This window comes from Taeniopygia guttata, chromosome 4 (genome assembly GCF_048771995.1).
Source record: "Taeniopygia guttata chromosome 4, bTaeGut7.mat, whole genome shotgun sequence".
Lineage (NCBI taxonomy): Eukaryota > Metazoa > Chordata > Aves > Passeriformes > Estrildidae > Taeniopygia > Taeniopygia guttata.
Window position 1 is genome coordinate 6,492,655 of NC_133028.1, and position 23,248 is coordinate 6,515,902.

The window sequence follows — 23,248 nt, forward strand, 5'->3', positions numbered from 1 at the left end:
AAACTTCTGTTTTTGAAGGAAGATACAGTGAATATTCATGTATTTAAACACCCTAAGATAGTAAAGTTACATATCACTGACTGCAATTTTCTGAGGTGTGTTGGTTTCTGCTCTTTCTACTCCATGTCCTCATCTCATCCTATCTCTTTCAGTATCCTTTGGAAAAATTTTGTCTCCAGGACTTTGAGCAAACGCTGGGACTCCTCCACTCAAATTAAATCTAGTAGGATTGAAATCCCAGTTTCAGGTCATGTTAATGCAAATGCAGGTTGTTGCATTATGCAGGTATTGAAAATGGAGGTATTCTTTTACTGGGCCTGGGCCTTTATTTATTCTGGGCATGTGAAGAAGAAAAACTGTAGTGTTTAGAGAACTTCCAGGAAAGTACCTCAAAGGATACCTTGTGGGTTTTGAGTTTGTTTTTCCTAAGGCATAATTTAGAATTGAATCTGATATCTGCCCAAAAACTTTATTGAGCTTAATTTGTCTCTTGACAAATCAATTTGAAATTAGCTCCTTCTGAGAATATTTAAATATGTACTAAAATATATGCTTATGTTTTCTGGTATTATGATAAATGTGTAAATAGGTAGTAAATAAGTGCAACAGAAAATAAAGAATGGTTAAAACTAATATAAAAATAAGAAATAAAAATACTGACAATGAACTAAACACAGAATACCATAGTAACTCCCATTATAGAGTGGAAATAGGGGGAGCTTCAAATAATAGGTATGATAATAGGAGTAAGTGGGACAATTTTGAACAGCAGATAACAGTGGGAATCTGTAGAATGAGAAAAGAGCAGAAATTCCTACACTTAGTTCTAACAACTGTGTGTTTATCAGCATTTGCTGAATCAGTGAATTCTAGTCTGATAAAGTTTCACATTTATTTGTGTATTTGCAAGATATCTCTCCTGGAAAAAAAAAATACAGATAAATGTTTAAATGTTTCAGCCCTATGAAGAATACAGTGTGCTCCTTTAAGGACAAGAGAAATTATCTTGGATTTGGCATAGTCCAGAAAGAACCTGTTCAATACCTGTGCTGTATATTTGTAAAATTGCAGTGCACTGTAAAAGTTTTGTGAGCTGACTTTAAACTTTTTCTGTTGAATAAGTATTAATCCAAAGTTGTTTTCCTAGCTGGTAGCTACAGCTCTTCACAAACCATATATTACATTCAATTTATAAGTTATTTGAGCATTAAAACTTGCAGTCAGGAACAGTTTATGATATGTGTTTTGTTAGAGTCGTGCATGCCTTAATTTTAGGTAATATATACACAAATAGCAGCAAACACATATAAAGAAATATAGACACATTTACTGCATATATAAGGTTAATGATATAATTTATGTTATGGTCAACAGTTTTAACTTTGAGATTAAAGGTGTCTCATGAGGGACACACACCAACAATCCATTTTTGAATCTCAGCTAACATTTTTAATTCAGCTCAGATGTTTTCTACATCACTTCAGATTTTTTTTCTAGTGATTTTGTTGGCTAAGTGTCCTCATGGCAGTTATTTTTCTCACTTTTGAGAAAGCAAAAGACATTTTCATATATTCAAAAGTCTCAAGACAAGTTCACTCACTTCCATTATTTTCTTAACCACACTGCAAACATTTGATCACTCTGACCTTTGTAAGTAGTTTCTGAAGAAATGCACATTAAGCAAGGTTAGAAAGAAAACAAAAATGCCAATAAATTATAAAAACATAATTTAGAGGAAAAAACCGATTTTCTAGGTATAAATAACTATAGATAAACAAATTACAATATTTAAGGAGGCTATTAGTTTAGATTTTGCGCTTGAAAGATTTTTACTGTGAAGTAAAAATGTGACGTACAATCTTTCCAAATGTCTTCTTTTCTGCCACTAGAGGGTACTCCAAGAACTTACAGTGTATTTGGAGGAAGGATTTATTTGGGGGTTTTTAGTCTGTAAATTATCCAGTACTGTTGTCCTACTAAATCTTAGAAATTTAACCCCCCAAAATCTTGATATTAAATAAAAACTTCCCAAACCACTCTAATGCAGCTTTTCAGCAAAAGCATGCAGCGTATCCAAATTATAAAGAACATTGATTGACGTGTAGTTTAGATTTAAACTTATCCTACTTTTAAATTATCTTAATTATTATCTTTTCTTTATTTCAGATACAATTTTCTGGTTCACATCCTGTTTCTTCATCCAGGTTTGGACAAGGCATTCCATTATTGGCCGGCTGAAGAAGTACAAAACGAGTTCTGATCTTGGTCCCTGTTTCTCTGCAAACCCCTCTGCAGAGCCCCCAGGAAGACCATTGGGAAACCTCACAGTCCAGGGGTGTTTCTGCAATACACACAGCAAAGAGGTGACTTTACATCAAGTTGTACTTAAGTCAAATACACAGCTGGAAAAGCATCGAGGAATGATCATCAAACAGCATCCTTTCTTACACAAAATACATGTGATATCAATTGAATCGGTATGTTGTCTCATAAATTTAAAAAATAAAAATCTGGTTTCAACTCCTAAACTCATTGGTATTATTGTTATTGCAGTCTAGAGCCTGTGTGACGTATTGTATCAGTACTGAAGCATATTATGTTTTCGAATGAAAATACAGAATTCCTTAAAAGAAAACTAAGCTTAAAATGATTGTATTCAAAATATTGAATTAAAAAACCTTTACTGTCAATTTTTTAAATTTCATTTTCCTTTGCATGGCTAAAACACTGAGATTAAAGCTTTTCTCTGGTTTATTTAGGTATATTTATATTTCTTTGCAGGGAGCTATTGTTCCTAGAGTTGTTTGTATCGAATTCTATTTTTCTTTTGCTCCAATTTGCTTCAGAAATAAAGTCCCATTTTTTATTATTAAATAATTTTGCTATTTTTTGGTGTGTACACTACTCTTCTCTTTGCCAATATGGATATTCTGTCACTAGAAGCTTTCTAATGCTGAAAGGATTTTCAATGTAGCTTTCATTCGGTGCAAGAAAAGTAACTCTGAAGTACTGTCCATAATGCATGCTTCTCTCTAAAATAAAAATCATAAAAAGTAGGTGAATATTCCTTAGCAGGTTAAACTAAAATACCGTTTGTCACAGGAAGTGGCATCAAAACTGCCTGTTACAACATTTGTGGGTAAAAGAGGTGAGCACAAGGCCATCTTTAAATGCCATACTAAATGTGTGACACCTGGTATAAATTTCTGGTATTACAGTGAACTCACCCCTTCTGCTGTCATCACTCGTTCCTATGTTTCTAGAGGCAATGAGGGACACTGCTTGACCTCTGGTAATTAAATCTGCCCTTTTGATTCCAGAATAAGTTTTTAAACAAAGTGATTTACTGGTTCATGTACAAGAAAGTGGGGATTTGTTATTAAAAATTATTTTTTAAATACTATACTTTAAATGCAGTTTTAAATTTATATCATGAACAGTGCCAAATGTTCCTTTCAAATCTTAAGGGAAGGACATATAATTTAAATGAGATGTGTAACTATCACGTTGGATATGTCTTGTTTACTAATAGAAATACATTAAACCACTATAAATTGATAAGTACATTTATTAAATTATAAATAACACATTAACTGGCAGAGAATGAGCTGTATTTTAGTGGTTGTAAGGTGACCAGCCCAGTGCTAGAGACGTGCCACCTCCAGACATTCTGGAGAAGATCCTGGAACATGGAAACTCTTTTGGGAATACATTGCTCCCTTGGAGCAAATATTGTGTTAATAATCTATGCATTTTAATTCAGAGCTTTTAAAATCACCCTTATGATTGACTTGAGTCAGTAGTTTGCATGTCTCCCTACCTATTCAAGATTATTAGCTAATATTTTTGAGAAAATGAAAATGAGAGAGAACTTCATTTTTGTTATCAGGATTTATGTTTCTATTTAAAATATGTCAAAATCAATCAAATTGTATAAATTTTATTGCACATAACTGCCAAGCTGTGACCTAGAAAGAGACAGCAATAATGGTTCTTGGCTTCATTGTCATGTAAAACCTTAAGGATCAACATTTACTTCAAAGTTGCAAAGAGTTTGGGAATGCTGATTCTGATTGAGTGTCATTTGTTTCTTATAAAATTCACTGAGCTACACTGATACAAAGGCTTGGGTAGCTCTTACTCTGGATATAGCCCAGTCCTTTGAACCACAGCTGAAATATGCAATCCCTTACTTATTCTTGCAGGAATTCTTTTATGTTGACTGGCTTGTTTTTTTTCCCATTTGTGATTCTGAAATGATTCCTATGCAGATAGGAGAATATTCTGCCTGACCACCTGTCTCATCCACATTCCATATACTTCTGAGTGAATGGAAATAACAGAGTTGAGAACATCTACTAATCACTTACCTGAGACAGTGTCTATTACTTCATTGCTTTTAGCTGGAAGATTAATAAAAGGTGCAGAAAGACCTAGCTGGCTTTTCTTTAATTTCACCATTGTTACTTGAGCAATTGGTGGCAAAATTTTGAGTTTGGGATAATAAAATGAGTTTGCTGGATGACTTGGAGAGGAACAAGTGATCTGTGGAATAAAAAGGGGAATATTAAAAAAGTTAAGAAGGTAACTGTAAAATTGTGTTTGTAAATCATGCTAACACTTTTTGGCAAATAGTTTGCATACAACCATTTTGTATGAACCTCAATTCACATAACTATGCTGGTCAGCCCAGAATTTTTAATGCAGGATACTTGACTGGATACAGAAGGAGGTCCTGCAAACACACTAATGTATGAAAGGATTTGACAGAAGGGACTGGATGTTATTATAAGAAGAATACATGAGTATTAAACAATAATATTAGGTATGCTATAGGAGCTGTCATATAGATATGAGAGGCCAAATGCTTCTCTCTTCCTTTCCTCATTACTCATTAGCATAGCATTTGTTGCTAGAAAAACTCACCTTTAAGAAAGAATTAAGTGAATACTCATACTATTCAAACCATTTGAATCAAAATCCTTCATTTGCCACTCTGAAATGGCAAAAGCGAAGTATGGGGCATAGAGAGGATGAAATGAGCAAAAGGGATTGGAAGCAGTGTCACCACAGTGAAGTTTTCTGCTTTCCTTTAGGTCCTTTCCCTCAAATGTAACAGTTTCAGGTTTTGGCAGCGCTTTCAACTGAAAACTCCTCCTCACAGCAGTATTCACTACTAAGAATTTTCCTGGTTATATTCACATTTGGTGATGTCAGGACTTTTGTATTTTCATTTTCCTGGCACTTTAAGGGTTGTTAAATATCATCTAAAAAAATTGCCAGCTTTTCCAGAAAACGTAGAGACAAATTCTCATGAACCATTTACATTTACCTATATAAATTTCAAAGATACAGAAGATAAACAAAAGCAGTAGGTTTATCAGCTGTACAATAAATCCATATATAGTGACCATCAGCACTCTCAAATACTGAAATCAGTTTCACAGTTTTAGACTAGTTATCTTTTGAAGAAAAGACTCAAAACATGTCAGTATGAAGTGCTAAACTCTGTCCATGCACCTACCTCTGTAACTGTGTCCTGTGGAATAGTGGCAAAGTTTGGAGAGGAAAATGTGAATCCACTGTCAGTTCCAGCATCATATGGGAATAGATCTACTGATACTTCATCCATCCAGTGGTTTCCTTCACAAAGATTTAGGCTGTCAATACCCACAAACCAGTCAGGGCTTGGAACAATTCGTACAACAAATGAAACCTAATGAAACAAAATGATCCATCAGGCTTGCATCACTTGCTTTGGAATGCTTCAGTCCTGCTCACAGTAATTTTCACTTAAAGTTCTTGAAATAATGTCATTTTGCTCTTCTACTTTATAGAAGCTGCACAGTGCTCCCTGCAATGTGACATGCTTTTTAGTAATTCTTTTACATTATGTTGTTTCTACAAGTGAGAACTCAAATATTTAATTTTGGTTGCTGGTAACATAAAATAAACTTTTTAAATTAGTATGTACATTTACTTACTAAGGGATGTCTTGGATGCACTTCTAATTCGGTTGAGGTTTGTCCTGTACCACTGGAAATTGCAGGAGCAGAGAAGATTCCATGTACACTTTGAATTTTTTCTCCAGCTTCTTCTATTTCTTTCATTAATGCCCATGCTTCACCCTTTTCAGCAAAATCACGTACACCATTGCTGGCATATTCATTTTTTTTCCACATGCAGTAGTCAGAACTATGAGTAACACCTATTTGAGTGAATACATGGCATGACATAAAAGTCTGATTTAGAATGTCTCTATTTCTTCATTTTCTCTTTTTTATTTCTGAGGTTAAAAAAAAGTGTATAAAATTGAGTGAACACTAAAACATTTGGCTTATCGCTGCTTCTTTCAGCTGCAGCCAATTGAAAACAGAAGTCAATTGAAAACAGTTGGAGGTTTTTGAGAACATTGTGGATACTTCAATACCTGCATTTCATTCTTAATAACTTTGGCCTTTTTTCCCCCCCTTTTTCATTACTTATCTTACATAACTATTAAGGAAAAAAAGAGCACAGAGGTCAAGAGGCTTATCTGCTCTTAGTACTGTGCATACTTCACTTACCTAGCAAGGATGACCACTGTGCTGGGGGCCTGTAGAGTGGGTACTGCTTAGGGAAAGCAGTTTGACTCCATTTCCCTGTGAAGATTATCCTGTACTTAGCAAGTTCCTCTGCTGTGCAAAGAGCATCCTCCCCCACAGGCAGGCTGCTGGCATAACCCACTATTGTTACAAGAACTATCCAGATAACTTTACAGGACCAATAGACAAACATCAGGTTTTCCATTCCCTTCCACACGAAAAGAAAGAAAAAAAAAATGTTAGCCATATTAGTCACTCTAAATTCAAAAATTAATAACAGTTACCTATTAAAATGTAATATGGCATAAGTTATAACCAAAGAGAAAGCAGATATCTGAAACACTAAAAATTGCTATGCTTCTGAAAACATTACTATAATGCTTTCAGATTTGTTATTTCCATGGTATATACTACAAACCTGTAACTTTACCTGGGACAAGTGTTTCTAATAAAAAAATGAAAATAAAAATATCTTATCCTTGTCCATAGTACTACCTCAGAGAAAAATCTGTTTCTGATTTTCTTTTGAAATCTGATTAGAGTCACATCTTGATTTAATTAGAGTAGCAACTGTTTCTGTGGAAAACATTAGTGGTATATTTATTCTTCTAAAGATTAAATTGCAGGTTACTTTGCCAAAAGAAATGATTTCTTTTAAATTTGTGTTCTACAAAGGCTGTTTTATAGCATAACATTTAAAGTCAAATAGATTTCATATTTCTATAAATTACTTCGCTGTCATAATGTGAATTCAAAACATTGTAATTCCTTTTGATTCTTTAAACTACAAAGTATTAAAAAAATCAGTATTTTTTTTTACAGTTACTGTCATAGGTTGTGCAAATTTTGTTTTTAAATTAACATGGTAATTGCATCAGACTGTTGAACTCCACCAGTTGTTTAAAATAACAGCCTTAAACTGATTTTTAAATGTCTTTGTCCTTTGAGAAAACTATACAATCTTAAGTAAATCACTAATAATATATTAGTTTGTAAAAATAGCTATGAATACTCACTAAATATTCCTCTGGAGCACTGGCAGGGGGAGAGCACCTGCTTTTGCTGGCAGCTGAGTTGGTCTGCAAGAGAAGACAGTAGGAGTCTTGCTATTTATGCCTGAAGAGGGTCCCTTTGGTCCAACAATTATTGCAATCTTTAGACTTTCCAGGTTTGCAAAAATCGTGCCATCTTCTTGTTTGCAATCTCTCTGGATGGACCAGCAGAAGTTTCCTGTCTGTCAGCTGGTTCAGATTCCTTATCAGGAGACTGAGATGCCGAAAAGACAAAATGCTTTTAAAAATACCTTGGATTCTTAGTAACAGTTTGAGTTTTCTGGTGCCTTTGCAGTTCTTTGCTCTTATTAATGCCTCCAAGCTATACAAATGAACTGATTCCAACACTGAAATAGTTCTAGTGAATACTCTTTAAATGAGAAACATGTTTTCTTGTAAGTTTTATTGTCTGACAGATGCTCCTTCCAAACATTTACAGAGAGCTTGCTCACTCTCACACACCATATGTATGTGTTCAAATAAAAGGGGTGAGGCAGCTAAAAATGTCAAGAGGAAAAAAAAAGTTACATTTCATAATTGCACATACTCACACAGACTGTGTCTCCTGCAAATATGAATTAATTTAAAGTAGTACAGTGTATATTTTTGTGTGTACAGTACTGTATGCTGGATGATGAAAGGGCTCTGTAACATTGTGGTTTCTTTGGAAAGAGTGGTTTTGGGAAGCTCAGAGATTTTTCTTAGCTGTCTTCAGAGTAAAAAACCCCAAATAAAAATCTCATTATTACAGTTAAATCTTACATCCTCTATAGCACAGTACATGTACCTACATCACTAAAAATTTTTAAATTATGTATGAAAAAATAAGCATTATAGAATGACCCAATTAAAAAATGATGATTAATCTTTAAGTTATTTTCCCAACCACCTTTCAAATAAAGGAAAACAAAGTGCTTTGTGCCAAACCTGTTAGGTTAACAAATGCTATTGTGACTAATCAGCATTTGAAAATTTTAAAGTGAACCACGAAAATAATATTTAGTGGAGTTTTCTTTAGAAATTGTGAGGAATGTCACTTAAGTACTTCCCCAGATCTCTAACATGATGGTGCAGCATATGGGAAAAGACCCAAACAAACCCAGTTATTTTCCAGCTGCAGCTCCCAGGGCATCACAGGTTAAGCACACACCACACAGCTCTAGTGACACACTGTTGTCCACCAAACAACATGTCTGGGCTTTGTGGCACCTTAACTGGAAACTTCCCTCCCACTCCATGGCAAATCCAAGTCAGGAGGTGAATAAACTGGGATGTCTGGATGGAATTTCTATCAATTATTCTGCTGACAACATGGAATCTATTGCAAGTTTCAACATAGATGGCTACAGCACCTATAGCCACAATTCTTCTCTATCTGGGGAGATTTGGGAATCCTGTGGCAGGTTAAGGCATCTATCCATGGACATGGTCTCTTCCTCCATCCTACGTTAATGGTATGTTTTCCATAGTTGATTTCTCTTCCAGGAGCTAGACTCCACTAAGACAAAGAGCAAAGAGCCTTCAAGGATACTTTTATACAAGTTCTTTGAGTACTTGTTGAAGAATGATACTTGAATTACATCCAGCTCACTCCCTCCTACGCACAGAATTCCAGATCCACAGGTTTCTCAGAGATTTTGATTTAATGACATCCAGCCCGTGCAGCCTGCTAGAACTACACAAAGGTCCCATAAATTTAAAAGTATATTGCTAAGTGTATTGTTAAAACTACTTTAGTCTTGCATATTTATTATTAAATAGCCTAAACTTCAGATGGTTTTCTTGTGTGTCATCACAATTACTGAGCCTGTGAAATTCACATTCTAAAACCTACTGTGGCACTGCCAGGACAACACAAAATGAGAACAAAGCAACTAGCTCTGGTCTGGCACAGAAATATTTAATTTATCAGAATAGCCTCTTCCTTCCAAAGATAAATTGCTGGCAAAAGGCACATAACCAGACTAGATTATTCTGGTTCCATGACTCTGTGTTGTGAATGTACCCAGGAACAGGACAATACATGCAGGCTGCAGAACTTGGCACTGGACCTTTCCCTGTTTACAGTGAGGGTTTTACTATGACAGATTTCTCATTATTAAGTTCTTCAGGACCTAGAGCCTCATTCTTATCTTTGTTGAATTCACAATGAAATCATTGGGCAAAATACTGTTAATTTATTTAATTATCTTGTGTCCCTACCCCTCGCCCCCTGAGGCTAAGTAAAGGGAGAAAAAAAAATAAAAGAAAAAGAAAAAAAACATGCAGAGTAATGTTGTCAGAAAATCCTAACTCGAAGACTCATTGTCTTATTTCTTTAAATAGAAACTGTGCTAAGTATAATCACTCTCTGACATTGTGAAGGACTTCAAAACACCAAATGTGTCTCGTAGATGGGAAGGAAAACAAAGAACAGGAAAAAAGTAAATTTCCACTCCATGGATTACTTTCATGGCTAGGAACCACAGATGCCAAATTTCTGTGGGCCAGCAGTAGGAGAAAAAATGCTGTGGGATCAGAACCTATGCTTGCATTCCCTCTTCAGTTTTTATGTCCCATTAGGAATATGCTGAGAACTCATGGAAAACTGAAAAAGACTTTCCCTTTAGAAAATATTTACCTGTATTATAAATGTATTTTTTTTCTTTTTCAACAAAATAGCTTTTATTCTTCAAATTTATGTCTCTTCTGGTACACCTATTTTCTATCCACATATGTACCTCTAGAGACTCTGAATGCTGGAGGGATTAGTCATAAAAAGCTTGCTTTATTTGAGCATCAGTGCCGAAGTGTGCCTTGGGTTAAATTTTGCTTGCAGAAGTGTGCAACTTCTGCTGTTTCTTGTCAATATGACAACAGTTTTACAGTTCCTGCAGTCTTTACCAAGCTTCAGAGGATGAAAGCTGGTGTCCAAACAAAAATGGTATCCAGATAATTTTGGTTTTGAAATGTCAGTCATAATGTTGTCTAAAATAGTCTGGTTATTTCTAACCAAAAATAATTAATGAGAAAGCAAGAAAAAAACTACTTAAAAATGCAGCAGTATCATCAATTTCATGTTGGCCCTGGAATAATTTACACTGTACTAAAACATTTAAATGAGCAAGTTCAGGTTATCACACATGAATATAGAACATTAAAATAATGTAAATTCCAATTTCATTAGTCAAGGAATAATTTAGCTCTTTTTCTGGCAAGCAACCAGATTGCCATGATTAGTTATGACTTTCCTATTAAATTGTAAAATTAAGAGAAAGAAAAATTTACTGAAATGATTAATCTGAAGTTAGTTTGCCCAGATTTACAAAACAGAAGCTCCAAAAGTTTTGTATTTATATTTCTGAGGTATCAACACATATTTCAATTTTGCTAAAATAATTTCCATTCTGCTGACAAGGAGTATATGTGCAACTTTGATATTCACAGGCTGCTTAACATGCTTATGACTAGCTAGAATCTCTTTGTCTACCAAGAAAAACATAACATTGTATTACTTAAGAAGGATTATACAGCTATACTTTCTCCCCTGTTGTTACCATGGAGACACATATAATTATGGACACTCAGCAATGCCAAAGGTTTGCATTCAGTCAAAACCTTCTGAGCTCTAAGCTGTAAAATCTCAGGTCCAGAGTGGCAAGCAGCAGAATATTTTATGATGGAGAAATTGTGGTGTTGGTTTGGGAGCTTTTACAAAAGAAAGCATTTACATAGGAGAGTAAATTTTTCTTGATGTTGGATGGTAAAACAGTAGTGAAGACAGCTTTAAACTTTATTAATCTTTTGGGAGAAAAATATACTTTGCAGATTAAAGTACCTAAAGTAAGTACAGACAAACTAAATATGCATAGTGCCACTATATATAATGGAGGTCTAGTTATTTTAGCTGATGGAATCTCTGAACTGTTCAGCTCATCCTTTAATCCATACCAATATCTGACCAAATTAAAAACTGATGAGCAGTTCTCTGGTCTCCACAAACTTTTTTGATAAGCTCTCCATTGATCCTACCTCCATGGAACCATCCAAGTAACGGATCCAGGCATCTCTATTCAAGGCTCACTGAGAATTCAAGCCAAGATAAGAAAAAGATAATGAAAAATACAAGTCTTCTTGACAACAATGACACTCATCAGCATCAAAAACATTTTATGTTGTCTTCTGCATTCTTCTGTCATTGTATTAAAATACTTCCTTAGTATTTAAACACCTAATATGTGGCCCAGCCCTAGCTAACAAAATCAAGGTCCTTCATGACAATGATCAGAGGTTATGTTTCTCTTTTGTACTCTCTAGTACCCGATGTGTATGACTTTTCTCAACAGTCACCTTCAGCAGTTGTGATGTCCTAATCTATCATTTATCATATGAACTCAGGAATTGTCTTCCACTGTAAGGTCAGAGCCATATTCTTCTGGTTCACCACAGTTCTTCAGAATTATATGAAAAGTTGGTCACACAAATGCTTGGCTCTCACAAATACTTCCTGATGCCCTTACCACTAAGGTTATCCATCCAATTCATCTGTAGCACAAACCATGAAATCTTGTCATCTCCTTAAGAGGAGTTATCTTGGGAGCAATGAACTCAGCTTGAAACAAGTAATTTAAATCCTCTCTGCCATCTCAGCAGCTAAATCACAAATTGGGAGCCTCTTTCCTATGCTATGGCTAATGCTGAAGATAGGAATGAAGCCAACTCACAGGGATTACACACCCAGGAGCTCCTTTATCCTTCATCATCATTCAGCCCGCCTTCACTGCACACCTCCCAGTTGGTAGTGCTATTGCCTCTTTGTGTTTCCAGAGGCCTTTGCAGCAGGATATGGGAGAAGGAATTCATGCTACCTTTTTATCCACTAAAACTCCACAGATCTGAGGGGAAAAAACCCACCTTGTCTGAGCTGTTCATCAGCTATTCAGAGCTGTGCATGAGGGTCAGCTTTCAGAGCAGTGTGCTAACCTGGGGCGTGCCTACACCAGCAGCTTTAGCTCCCTGGACTGTACAGCCTGCAGGACTCAACAGAACTCTGCAACAAACAAAATGTTTAGGAAATGCTAAAGGCAAATCTTGCAGACCTGAGTGTTCAATCTTGCGGTGATCCCTGCTTTTACATTTCCTTCAGATATCTGCAGGAAAACCTATAACTGAAATAAAAATTTCAATGTGTATTGCACTACAGTTTCATTAAAGTGGAAGACAGGGTATTTTTGTGGAATTGCACAGACACAAACACAGTGTAAAAAAGAAAGAGAAGCTTTTTGATTACCATTTTAATTCATTCTGTCATTATTCAGTAAGACTGAATAGACGGTCTGTGTAGAAATCCCTCTGGTCATTTCAGTGTGGTATTTTGCCATTTTCAGATTCTTGTTCCACTGTTTGCAATGTAAAGAAGTTTGGGATTGTTTTGTTGGACTTTGATGGTTTTCTCTTATATAATAGAGAATGCTTAATACAGCTGTCTATGCAAAAATTTAGGAGAACTGAAAACTGGCTATGGAGAACAGGGCAAAACTACAGCAGCATAATTAAAAGAATAAAAATTAATTCTCATTTTGCATCTTCCAGCAAGTCCAATCCTATTATATCTTTCAATTAATTTCTAAAGTGAAATGAACTTGTGCCATTAACATTTGTATTTCTTATTTGCCATTGAACTTCCACTGGAAAAAGATATAAACCTACAAAGCTACTTTTTAAGGTGTTGACTTTTTAAGACCAATTTGTTGCTTTCTTTGCCTTGTAGAAATATCAGTCCTTTATCTCTGTGGCAATACTTTAGAAGGCCACTAAATTATATTTCTAAAATAGCCACCATCAACACCACTCTTTGCTTATAATATGTCCTGTTTGACAACCAATTTTGTTGATTTATCTTGTATTTTTTTTTTTCAAAGATCTTAAATCTACTGAATGATAGCTGTGGAGTTATTAGAGTTACATATTTAATTCATATGAAGAATGGGCTACTGAAAAAACTGAATTGGTATTTTCTGGGAACTCATCCATACATCACACTTTGCACAGAGCTCTAGTTCAGTGAAAGATCCATTAATTGCCACCACAGCACAGTACCTTTTCCCCACACAAGACTTGTGAGGAGTCAGTGCAGAATAAGGGTTGCATTGGAATGAGGAGTTGTTACCACTGTCAGAGTGGCACCACATTTTTGGGACCAAGGTGTAATTATTTACCTTCTGCCACGGAAATTGTGTAGGAAAATCAGTAAAACCTTCTGCTTTCCTGTATAATTCTGCCATCATTCCTTAGCTTGGTTATGAATAGGATCTAATGACACTAAGAAAAACTAGGAATTTCCAGTTTAATGACAGCTGATATATAATAGGCTGTGTCATTCAAGGGCATTAGAATATCTTATAGTAGAGACTGCAAGCACTTGCAGTGTTGCATTTAGCATTCATTAGACCTCATCTAGAGTGTTTTATCCAGTTTTTTTGACCTCACCTAACCTTCAAACAAGACAGATATTGATAAACTCGAGTCAGCTCATGGGAAGTTTTGTTCAGCCTGGAGAAGAGAAGGTTATCAAGGCAGCCTGATAGTAGCCTCCCAGTGCCTCTAAATAGGTTATCAAGATCACAGAATCACAGAATCACTGGTTTGGAAGAGACCTTTAAGATCATCATGTTTAACCCATGCCCTAACACCTTAACTAAACCATTTAGTGAGTGCCACATCCAATCTTTATTTAAACACATCTAGGGATGGTGACTCCACCACCTCCTCAGGCAGACAATGCCAGTACTTCATCACTCTTTCAGTAAAAGACTTTTTCCTAACATCCAACCTAAATTTCCCTAGGCACAGTTTGAGACTGTTCTCTTGTCCTGTTTGTTGCTGCCTGGCTGCTTCACTATAATGGACATTGGGAGGCTAAAAGACAATGGGTATCTACTGAGGCAAGAGGGGTTCAAACTGCACATAAGGAAAATTTCATCATCGTAACATCAAGCAGTCAAGTGCTGGAGCAGTTGGTCCAAGGATGCAGATCAGTCTCCCTGCTTGGGGGCTTTAAGATGAGAGAGGACAATGCCTGACCAGCCTGATCAAATCTCAACGCTGACCCTGCTTTGAGCAGGAGATTGGATGAGACACCTCCTGAAGTCCCTTATAACCTGAACTACCCTATGATCTTATATTATGAAAAAAAATTGTTTCTGATATTACTTCAATGCTTCAGGTAATGGCAAAAAATTCTCACCTGTCTAATAACTTCAAAGGTTCTCTCCACATATGAGATTTATCTTTCCTAATAAAGGGAATGTAATTGTAAAACTAAGGTTTGTAAAGGCTGAGGATGTAGGGCTGATGATAGGAATTTTCTACACCATAGAATGGAATTCAGTGAAGAATTCCCTGAGTTAGAACAAACCAATACTCAATGTACTAAAGCTAAATGAGCATGGAGAATATGGAGTGAATTAATTAACTGAGAGGTGGCATCTTTGCATTCAGAAACAGGATGATAAAACAGAGTTGTGTTTCTTTGGGCTCTGGGGAGAACCCCTTCATATGCACATTGTTCTGTGACAGCAGCTTCCACAGAGGTGATGATGTGCTTGTGGAGGGTCTCTGGCTGAAACACAAATATGACTGTAGAGAGAGAGCTAAATGCATGCCAAAGGACAGTTTATTATGGGAAACTTCAAGTCTTTTGTGACCTCCTCACAAGAAGCAACCAGGCTGTTTTTTTCAATCTTTAATAAATGGTGTGAGACAAATTCATATCAGATGTTCTTAATTAACAATACTCCTATCATTATGCTGCCAGCCATCCTCATTTAAACCCTTTGAGCTGGGAGGTTATCATAGATACATTGTGTTGTGTATAGAAATACTTGATTTTTCCTCGTCTATACATATGCCCCAATGTACAGAAAGAAACTTTCAAAAGAATTACAAACTCTGGCAGCAGAAAAGAAGCAGCTTTCAGGGCATATATACCCAAGAGCACAAAAAGTACTAAAAGTATTATAGAGGAGAAGAAGCAAGACTATTAAATATAAGACATTATTGTTTCTGACCACAGGCCAGCCAATATTACTTGTCTACAACCAAAAACTTGCTCTTCCCCAGAAACATTGAACAAAATAAATTGTTCTATTTGCCCTTCGGTTCTCAACAAAACTCAGGGGAATGCAAACTGTAAGAACAAATATTTTCTAAATCAGTATTTTTGCCAGCATTGAATAAAGTGAAATTATATTTTTAAAAATAAAAAAAGAGAGTTTGCTGTTTTGAAATGGAAGAAAGCATCTGGTTAAAAGATTGGTTATATGATTTCTTGCAATTTATACTGCTGTTTCAAATGTCTGCATTATTAATAATTATAAGTGCCTGAGTGTGAAGTTTATTTTTCAGTTATTACAGTGAAAAAGTGAACTCTACAACAAGATGACAAGTTTAAGTTTTTTCCATTGTATTCTACCTTAACTACAAATTAGGGATAAATTTATATCAATTTATATCTCAGGAAGCTTTGCTGCTCATTTACTTCTTTTGCTTCTAAAACTAAATCAGTGTCAAGCATCATTCTAGGGCACACTGTATTGTTAGAAATGCTTGAATGGATTTTTAATTCTGAAGCACTGGTATAAATATGAATTAGCATCAATAGAAACACTCTACAATTATGTCAATGTGAACATAATCTGAATCTGACCTAGTCTTTTAAAAGATGTAAAGCTCATATTGTAATTCCTTTTGTCAACAGAAAAGTCATTTCCCAGACCACATTTTAATTAACCACCCTGAATTCCCTTTGCAGATTCAATTAAGGAAAGATATTATTCTTCACTTCTTGTCCTAACCTGTCCTTCAAAGTGACAGTGCAGTTTGCTGATATACTATCAGTTATGGATTCTGAGGAACTGTTTAGGTGTTGTTTGGACAACATTTCATAATTATGAATAAAATGCATGATTAGAATAAAAGGGGAAAATACATTAAAATGTTACAGTTACCCTTAAAACTAAGGGTAAATAAGCACAGAACTGGGGAAGGACTTCAGTAATCATCTTCACACTTTTATTTCCTAGTCCCGACATTTAGTTTTCTTATGTGCCATAATAGCCCTATACAACACTTTTGACATTCCTAACTATCTCTGGAATTGCTGAAATAGAAAAAGCCAGAAGAATCAAAACCAGAAATCTAAAAGCATTGATTTAATCCTCTAAATATCAGGCACAATACTCTGTAATGAGTGAATTGATTCCTAAATATTTTGTGAATATTTTATATTATTGAATATGTGTTGAATTGCATTCCAGCAGCTCCCTGGGTAAGCATCTCCAGTGCCACATTCCATCTGGGAGTGTTCCTCCTTGGCACACTGAATCTCCCAAGGTGCATCTATGGCTCTTCCACCCCCTACATCATCTCCCAGGACTGAAGGAGAGCAGATTCCTTGTTTGCCTTGTTGGCCACTCCACTGAGTCAAGATTGTCAGAAATTTGCCAACACCCTGTTTCACCAAGTGTGATATGTTTATAGCACACTGTAGTTATAATACAAAGAAAAGGCTTTTCACTTTTTTCAAGTGTGGATCCTCTGCCTTTTCCCAAAGTCCTGAATTCTTGCTCTGTGATTTCTTTCCACCAGTGATAGTTACCAATACTCTGTTTAACATATTTATTTTCTGCCACATCTCCTCATTTTCATGTTCACTATTGAAAAATGAAATACTTTGATCATCCCCAGAAAAAAATACAGATATTTTTCCTTTAATGATTTTCCCAGTGTTATAAGAACTGATATAAATACAAGCAGTAATTTCATTGCATCTGCAGGCAAGTAGATCTTTCCTGATTCTTAGCAGGAGGTGCTGCTTTTACAAATGCTAACAATGGTAAAAGCAGTGCCTGGTTTTTCCTCCACAATTATAAAATAGAATAAAATAATATTATTCTTATAACAAGAGTTCATAAAATCTACTCAAACATTCATAGTGATTTCTGAAAGTACTGTTATGTTATGTGCACATTACATCAATCTTCAACTATTATCACAGGAATCCCATCATTTCACAGGATCAAATTCTTTGCACACTTTCTTTGTCGAATATATCGAGAAAGTCCCATCACATACAGCAAATCAGGCAGTTGGAATTATACTTATTGCCAACCATTAATCTCTTACCCCAATCCATTAGCACCTCACATGGAGAGTGTAATTCAACAGGTATTAACAAAGCAAAGTATGGTTAAGATTTGCTCTATAAAGGTGATGCAGACAGGATTGGGGTTTGCTTGTACAACATATGTGATGTTTGGATTTAAAGTCATGTTCAGTGACACTAGCAATTATACCAAAACGGGAAATCAAGAAGGTCAAAAAAAAAAAAACAAACATCATTCTTTATACTCAGTTTACAGGGGGATCAATATTTTTTGTTGATGGTTTGGTCCTATATTTTATGCATTTATCTTCCTGCATTGCACTAGGATAGCTTGGAAATATATAGGACAGCAGAGAACTTGGTTAACTGTACAGGAGCCCATGCATCCTTGATTTTGGAATTTTGAGACACGTATTTTATAGATAAATTACATTTCAAACAGAATAGAAAATATACACTATTTACAGTGTGTATTATATGATAAATGCTTTCTTGGAAAACTGAAATGTATGAATTCAGCATTAGAGGTAGAAAAGCAGTCAAAAATTGAGGGAAACAAAAGCAGCATTACACACAGCTCTTAAATCTCTTGTGCTAGCTAAGACAAATTGTCATCACTAATTAGATCAGCTTCAAGAGATTAAACACCAAGCTTATTTTTCCATGGTGTCTAGTCCATTATAATAGCTATTTGTCTCCTTCTACCAGCAGGACTGGCCAAATAAATTACACCAGCCATAATTTACTAATGTTTCTTTAGTCTTTTCTGAATTAGGAAGAGAGGCCCTCAGTCCCAGAAAGCTTATATAAAAACTTTTGCCTTTATAGGGTTTTGATGGGTCTCTGAGGAGGTCTGAACCTTGAGGTAGGACCAATTTTATCTGCAGAATCAACACCCCTACAAACCATGAAGGTGATTCTAACCTCAGTGATTTGTTACAGCACGGACATCCCATTAAAATACACCAAATGCAAGTCTTAGGGATGATGCAGATAAACAAAAGTTTGGAAAACAAATCTTCCCTCTGTATTCTGTTTCCATTCAGAATGAGCTCTGCTTGCAGATGCTCTGGAGCCCAGGGGCTTGCACTGCTTCCTGGTTCAGAGTCTCCCTCTGGGTCTCTAGGAATGTATCCTCTCCTTGACCTCCGGGTTTGGCCCTGGGTCTGCTCCTCTGCAACCAGCGACACATGTGCTTTGTCAGGAGTCTTTCCATCTGCATGCAGACATTGGAATCTCCTCCTTTTCCTCCCCACAGTCCACCTGACCCAAACTGCCACAGCCAGGAAAAGCAGAAGCAGCCCTTCTGCTGTTCTGCCACACCCTTTCAAATAAAGCAAGAAGAAAATAAACCCCAACAACCGCAAAATAGAGACTGAGACAAGAAAAAACTCGCTTTTGTCATCTGTCAGGCAAAAGGCAGTCAAAATTGGAGGCAGTCTGTAGTGCTTCCATCAAAACTGCAAAGTTTTTCCTGGTTTTCTGTCTCAGATGTGCATCCTTTTCATTTTCCTACCGCAATTAAGACCTGAGGTAAGACCTGGATTCATCAACTCTCCCTAGGCCCTGGTTTCTGGGGAGACAGGATGCAAAATGCATGAGCCAGAGTGGTTCAGGCTTCTGCTCATCCTCATCTTTCAGAGTGTGGATTGCACTAACATAGTCCAGAATAAGGATGATATGACAATTTGTATTAGGCAGTACAGAAAACAGCAGATGGATAGATCTTACCAAATAATTAAAATATGCCTACCTCTTGTCTGATCTTTTAGTCACCTCTCACAGCTATTGATTAATTGTCTGTCCAGCTCAAGGCACCTCTACCTGTTTTCATGGCATCTGTCTGCCTCCTAAAATAATTAAATACAAGATTGATTCTAATCTGTGCACATGGAAAACAAAGCATAACTTCAGAAAGCTTCTACTTCAGAAAAACTCAGTGAAAGAGGTGGCTATTACCAAATGTAGCATTTGTAGGAATGTGTATGAGTTAAAGTTCTCACCTGAAGCAGGAACAGTCTCTGGGATGTGCCAAAGCAGTCTGTTGGATGTTGGGGAAGAAAATAAACAAGAACAAGAGTTGAACACTTTTGGTAATAAGAATGGCTCCCATAACCATCCCTTATCTTTTTTGTAAGCTCAGAAGCCTCCACGGTCCCTGTAAGATTTCCAGAACTGTATCAGTTACAATAATCTGCACAAAACTGAGGAATATCAAATCCCATTTTCTGTAGTTTATCAGCTTCAACTTTGATTAATATGAGAGATATTACCTCTGCTGGGATTCACTGGGGCCTGTGGGATCCTGCTCCATACCCTGCTCCTCACTGTTTCAGGTTTCTGTCTGTTCCTTTTTATCTCATGCACTCAATACACAAAGTAGACACATCATGTCTTTACAGCCTTTCTGATGGAAAGGCTTTTTCCTTGCTCATGTTTCCTTCAGGTACATTGCAAATTCTTTCTGAAGTGACCTTTAAAATCCATTCACACCTAGTATTTTTAATCCATTGTAGCAAATATCTTGGCAGACACCAAGTCATTCATGCCCAAAATGTCAAAGATCAATGTATTTTTCTACAGAGAATTTCCATATGCCACGTGTGTGATTTTTCACTAAAACCTGCTCTGGTACTGACATTATGAAGCCATTGAGAGCATTTAGGATATTTATCAGCTTCTATCTGCCTTCAATGAAACAGATTTCCAACTCCAACCTTTGCTTTTTAACAGCTGTTCATAAACTTCATGCATTTCTAAGGGGATAAGGATATTTTATCAAATGTGGGAATCCAGGGCTTCCTTCTGGCTGCCCTGGCTGCCCTGGGAGCCTGGCAGGGGTCAGGAACCCCCCTGGACAGAGCCCCCAGAGACACTGTCTGTGATCTCTGTCCATGGAAAAGAGTTTTCAATCTTACAGGATGAATTACAAGCTCTCAGTGTTTGATATAAGTAATAATTAAGTGTGGCACGTGTGCAAAAGTAAAATTTTAGGATTCTAGATTAGGGGTCCAAAGGGCACAAGATGGAGGAAATTGGGTGTGCCTTGTCCTTTTTCTCCTTCTTCATGCCCTCCATGTTTCACTGTGCTGTTGGCATTTTTCTGTTGGTTTAGGCTGGGGACACACTGTTCAACGTAGGTGACAGATATTGGCACGTTATTGTAAATACAGCACAGGTGGTTTCTGGTATTTAATGTTTGTAACATCCCACTGAGGGGTGTTACATTGGCACATTATTGTAAATATAGCACAGGTAGTTTCATGTATATAATGTTACATTGGCACGTTATTGTAAATCCAGCACAGGTAGTTTCTGGTATTTAATGTTTGTAACATCCCACTGAGGGCAGAGCCCCACACGCTGCCCTGCAGGACAGAGCTGTGGCAGGGCAGCAGAACATGTTAGAGATAAACAGAATAAACAACCTTGAAACCAGCACAGACGAATGATGACTTCTTTGGCAACGGGGCAGAAAGACAGAGACTTTTTGCAATCTCAGGATCATCAATACCACAGATTCCGACAATCAAAAAATAAAATTAAATCCCCATAGGTAGATGTCTCCAGGATCTATAGACATGTTCATTTCACTTACCAGTCTTCCCATTTCTCAAGGGAAATCCAAGACAGAGACTTCAGAGATCAAACTGGAGAACATAGAATATGTCGCACCTCTTAGTATTCAATAAAGGGAGACAGGATTTCTCTAGAGAAATTACAACAAAAGCCTGTGGTAAAAGTACAAAAAGATTACATTTTCTCTTTTAAATTTTAAATTTTTAAGTAGCTTCCAAGATAACAAGTATATAGATCAGCATACTAGGAAGCTCTTTTTCTTTTTTAGTAGCTTTCTATTTCCAAGATGTCTAGAGATCCTCTTTGCATAGCAGCAGAGGCAATGTGGCTAAGAAATCAAACAACTGTGATTAAAAATATGTTAATCTTGCTCCCAAGTCTGAAAACCCTCACAGATTTAAAACTGGAGGGAAAGAGACCCCATGAGAAAATTTTTTTGGAAATATTATAAAATTTTCTAATTAAACTGTGAGTATTTTCACTAGTTATAAATCAATACTACAGATATATTTTTTTCTAAGTGTTTTTTAAGACATGATAATGTGGAATTTTAGGTTTGGACCTTGTAAATTACCTGCCAAGCTATACTGACAATGTAAATGAAAACACATTATAAGCACAGACATACTAGAAAGACAGCCAAGGTATCTGCATACAAGATATTTAAAGAATCAGGCGAGACCGGCCGCTCTCAGGGCGGCAGGCCGTAGGCACCCGGCGGCCCCTCGGCGGCGGCCTTCAACCCACCACACCACGCTCCGGGAAGAAGCTCAGAAGCCCACAGGGGCTTGACAAGCCCAACAGGGCCACCCCTGCCCACAAGGGGATCTAGAGACAGACCCCAGCCCAGTGCACACACACACAAGGGATAGAAAAAAAGCAAGGCCTACCTGCCTCTTCCCTCCTGCCCCCCACCTCGACTGCCCAAGGAAAAGCACGCGCCCCCCTCAGGAGGAAAAAGTAGCCTACAGCACCCGGTATTCCCAGGCGGTCTCCCATCCAAGTACTAACCGGGCCCGACCCTGCTTAGCTTCCGAGATCAGGCGAGACCGGCCGCTCTCAGGGCGGCAGGCCGTAGGCACCCGGCGGCCCCTCGGCGGCGGCCTTCAACCCACCACACCACGCTCCGGGAAGAAGCTCAGAAGCCCACAGGGGCTTGACAAGCCCAACAGGGCCACCCCTGCCCACAAGGGGATCTAGAGACAGACCCCAGCCCAGTGCACACACACACAAGGGATAGAAAAAAAGCAAGGCCTACCTGCCTCTTCCCTCCTGCCCCCCACCTCGACTGCCCAAGGAAAAGCACGCGCCCCCCTCAGGAGGAAAAAGTAGCCTACAGCACCCGGTATTCCCAGGCGGTCTCCCATCCAAGTACTAACCGGGCCCGACCCTGCTTAGCTTCCGAGATCAGGCGAGACCGGCCGCTCTCAGGGCGGCAGGCCGTAGGCACCCGGCGGCCCCTCGGCGGCGGCCTTCAACCCACCACACCACGCTCCGGGAAGAAGCTCAGAAGCCCACAGGGGCTTGACAAGCCCAACAGGGCCACCCCTGCCCACAAGGGGATCTAGAGACAGACCCCAGCCCAGTGCACACACACACAAGGGATAGAAAAAAAGCAAGGCCTACCTGCCTCTTCCCTCCTGCCCCCCACCTCGACTGCCCAAGGAAAAGCACGCGCCCCCCTCAGGAGGAAAAAGTAGCCTACAGCACCCGGTATTCCCAGGCGGTCTCCCATCCAAGTACTAACCGGGCCCGACCCTGCTTAGCTTCCGAGATCAGGCGAGACCGGCCGCTCTCAGGGCGGCAGGCCGTAGGCACCCGGCGGCCCCTCGGCGGCGGCCTTCAACCCACCACACCACGCTCCGGGAAGAAGCTCAGAAGCCCACAGG

General features: G+C 37.7%; 1 protein-coding gene and 3 pseudogenes across 1 annotated transcript; all 4 read right to left on the reverse strand.

Moving 5' to 3' along the window:
- Window positions 1-867: 867 nt before the first annotated feature.
- Window positions 868-8,078, reverse strand: SPON2 (spondin 2). The gene is made up of 6 exons (XM_030270522.4): window positions 7,601-8,078; window positions 6,567-6,792; window positions 5,985-6,208; window positions 5,525-5,716; window positions 4,371-4,545; window positions 868-2,341 (listed from the first exon to the last, which is right to left on the reverse strand). Exons 2-6 carry the CDS (start codon window positions 6,787-6,789, stop codon window positions 2,163-2,165), a joined length of 993 nt encoding a protein of 330 aa, XP_030126382.4. The 5' UTR covers window positions 6,790-6,792; window positions 7,601-8,078; the 3' UTR covers window positions 868-2,162.
- Window positions 8,079-22,321: 14,243 nt separating this feature from the next.
- Window positions 22,322-22,439, reverse strand: LOC140684111 (5S ribosomal RNA; annotated as a pseudogene).
- Window positions 22,440-22,689: 250 nt separating this feature from the next.
- LOC140684122 (5S ribosomal RNA) lies at window positions 22,690-22,807 on the reverse strand (annotated as a pseudogene).
- A 250-nt stretch (window positions 22,808-23,057) lies between these two features.
- On the reverse strand, window positions 23,058-23,175 carry LOC115495169 (5S ribosomal RNA; annotated as a pseudogene).
- Between the last annotated feature and the right edge of the window lie 73 nt (window positions 23,176-23,248).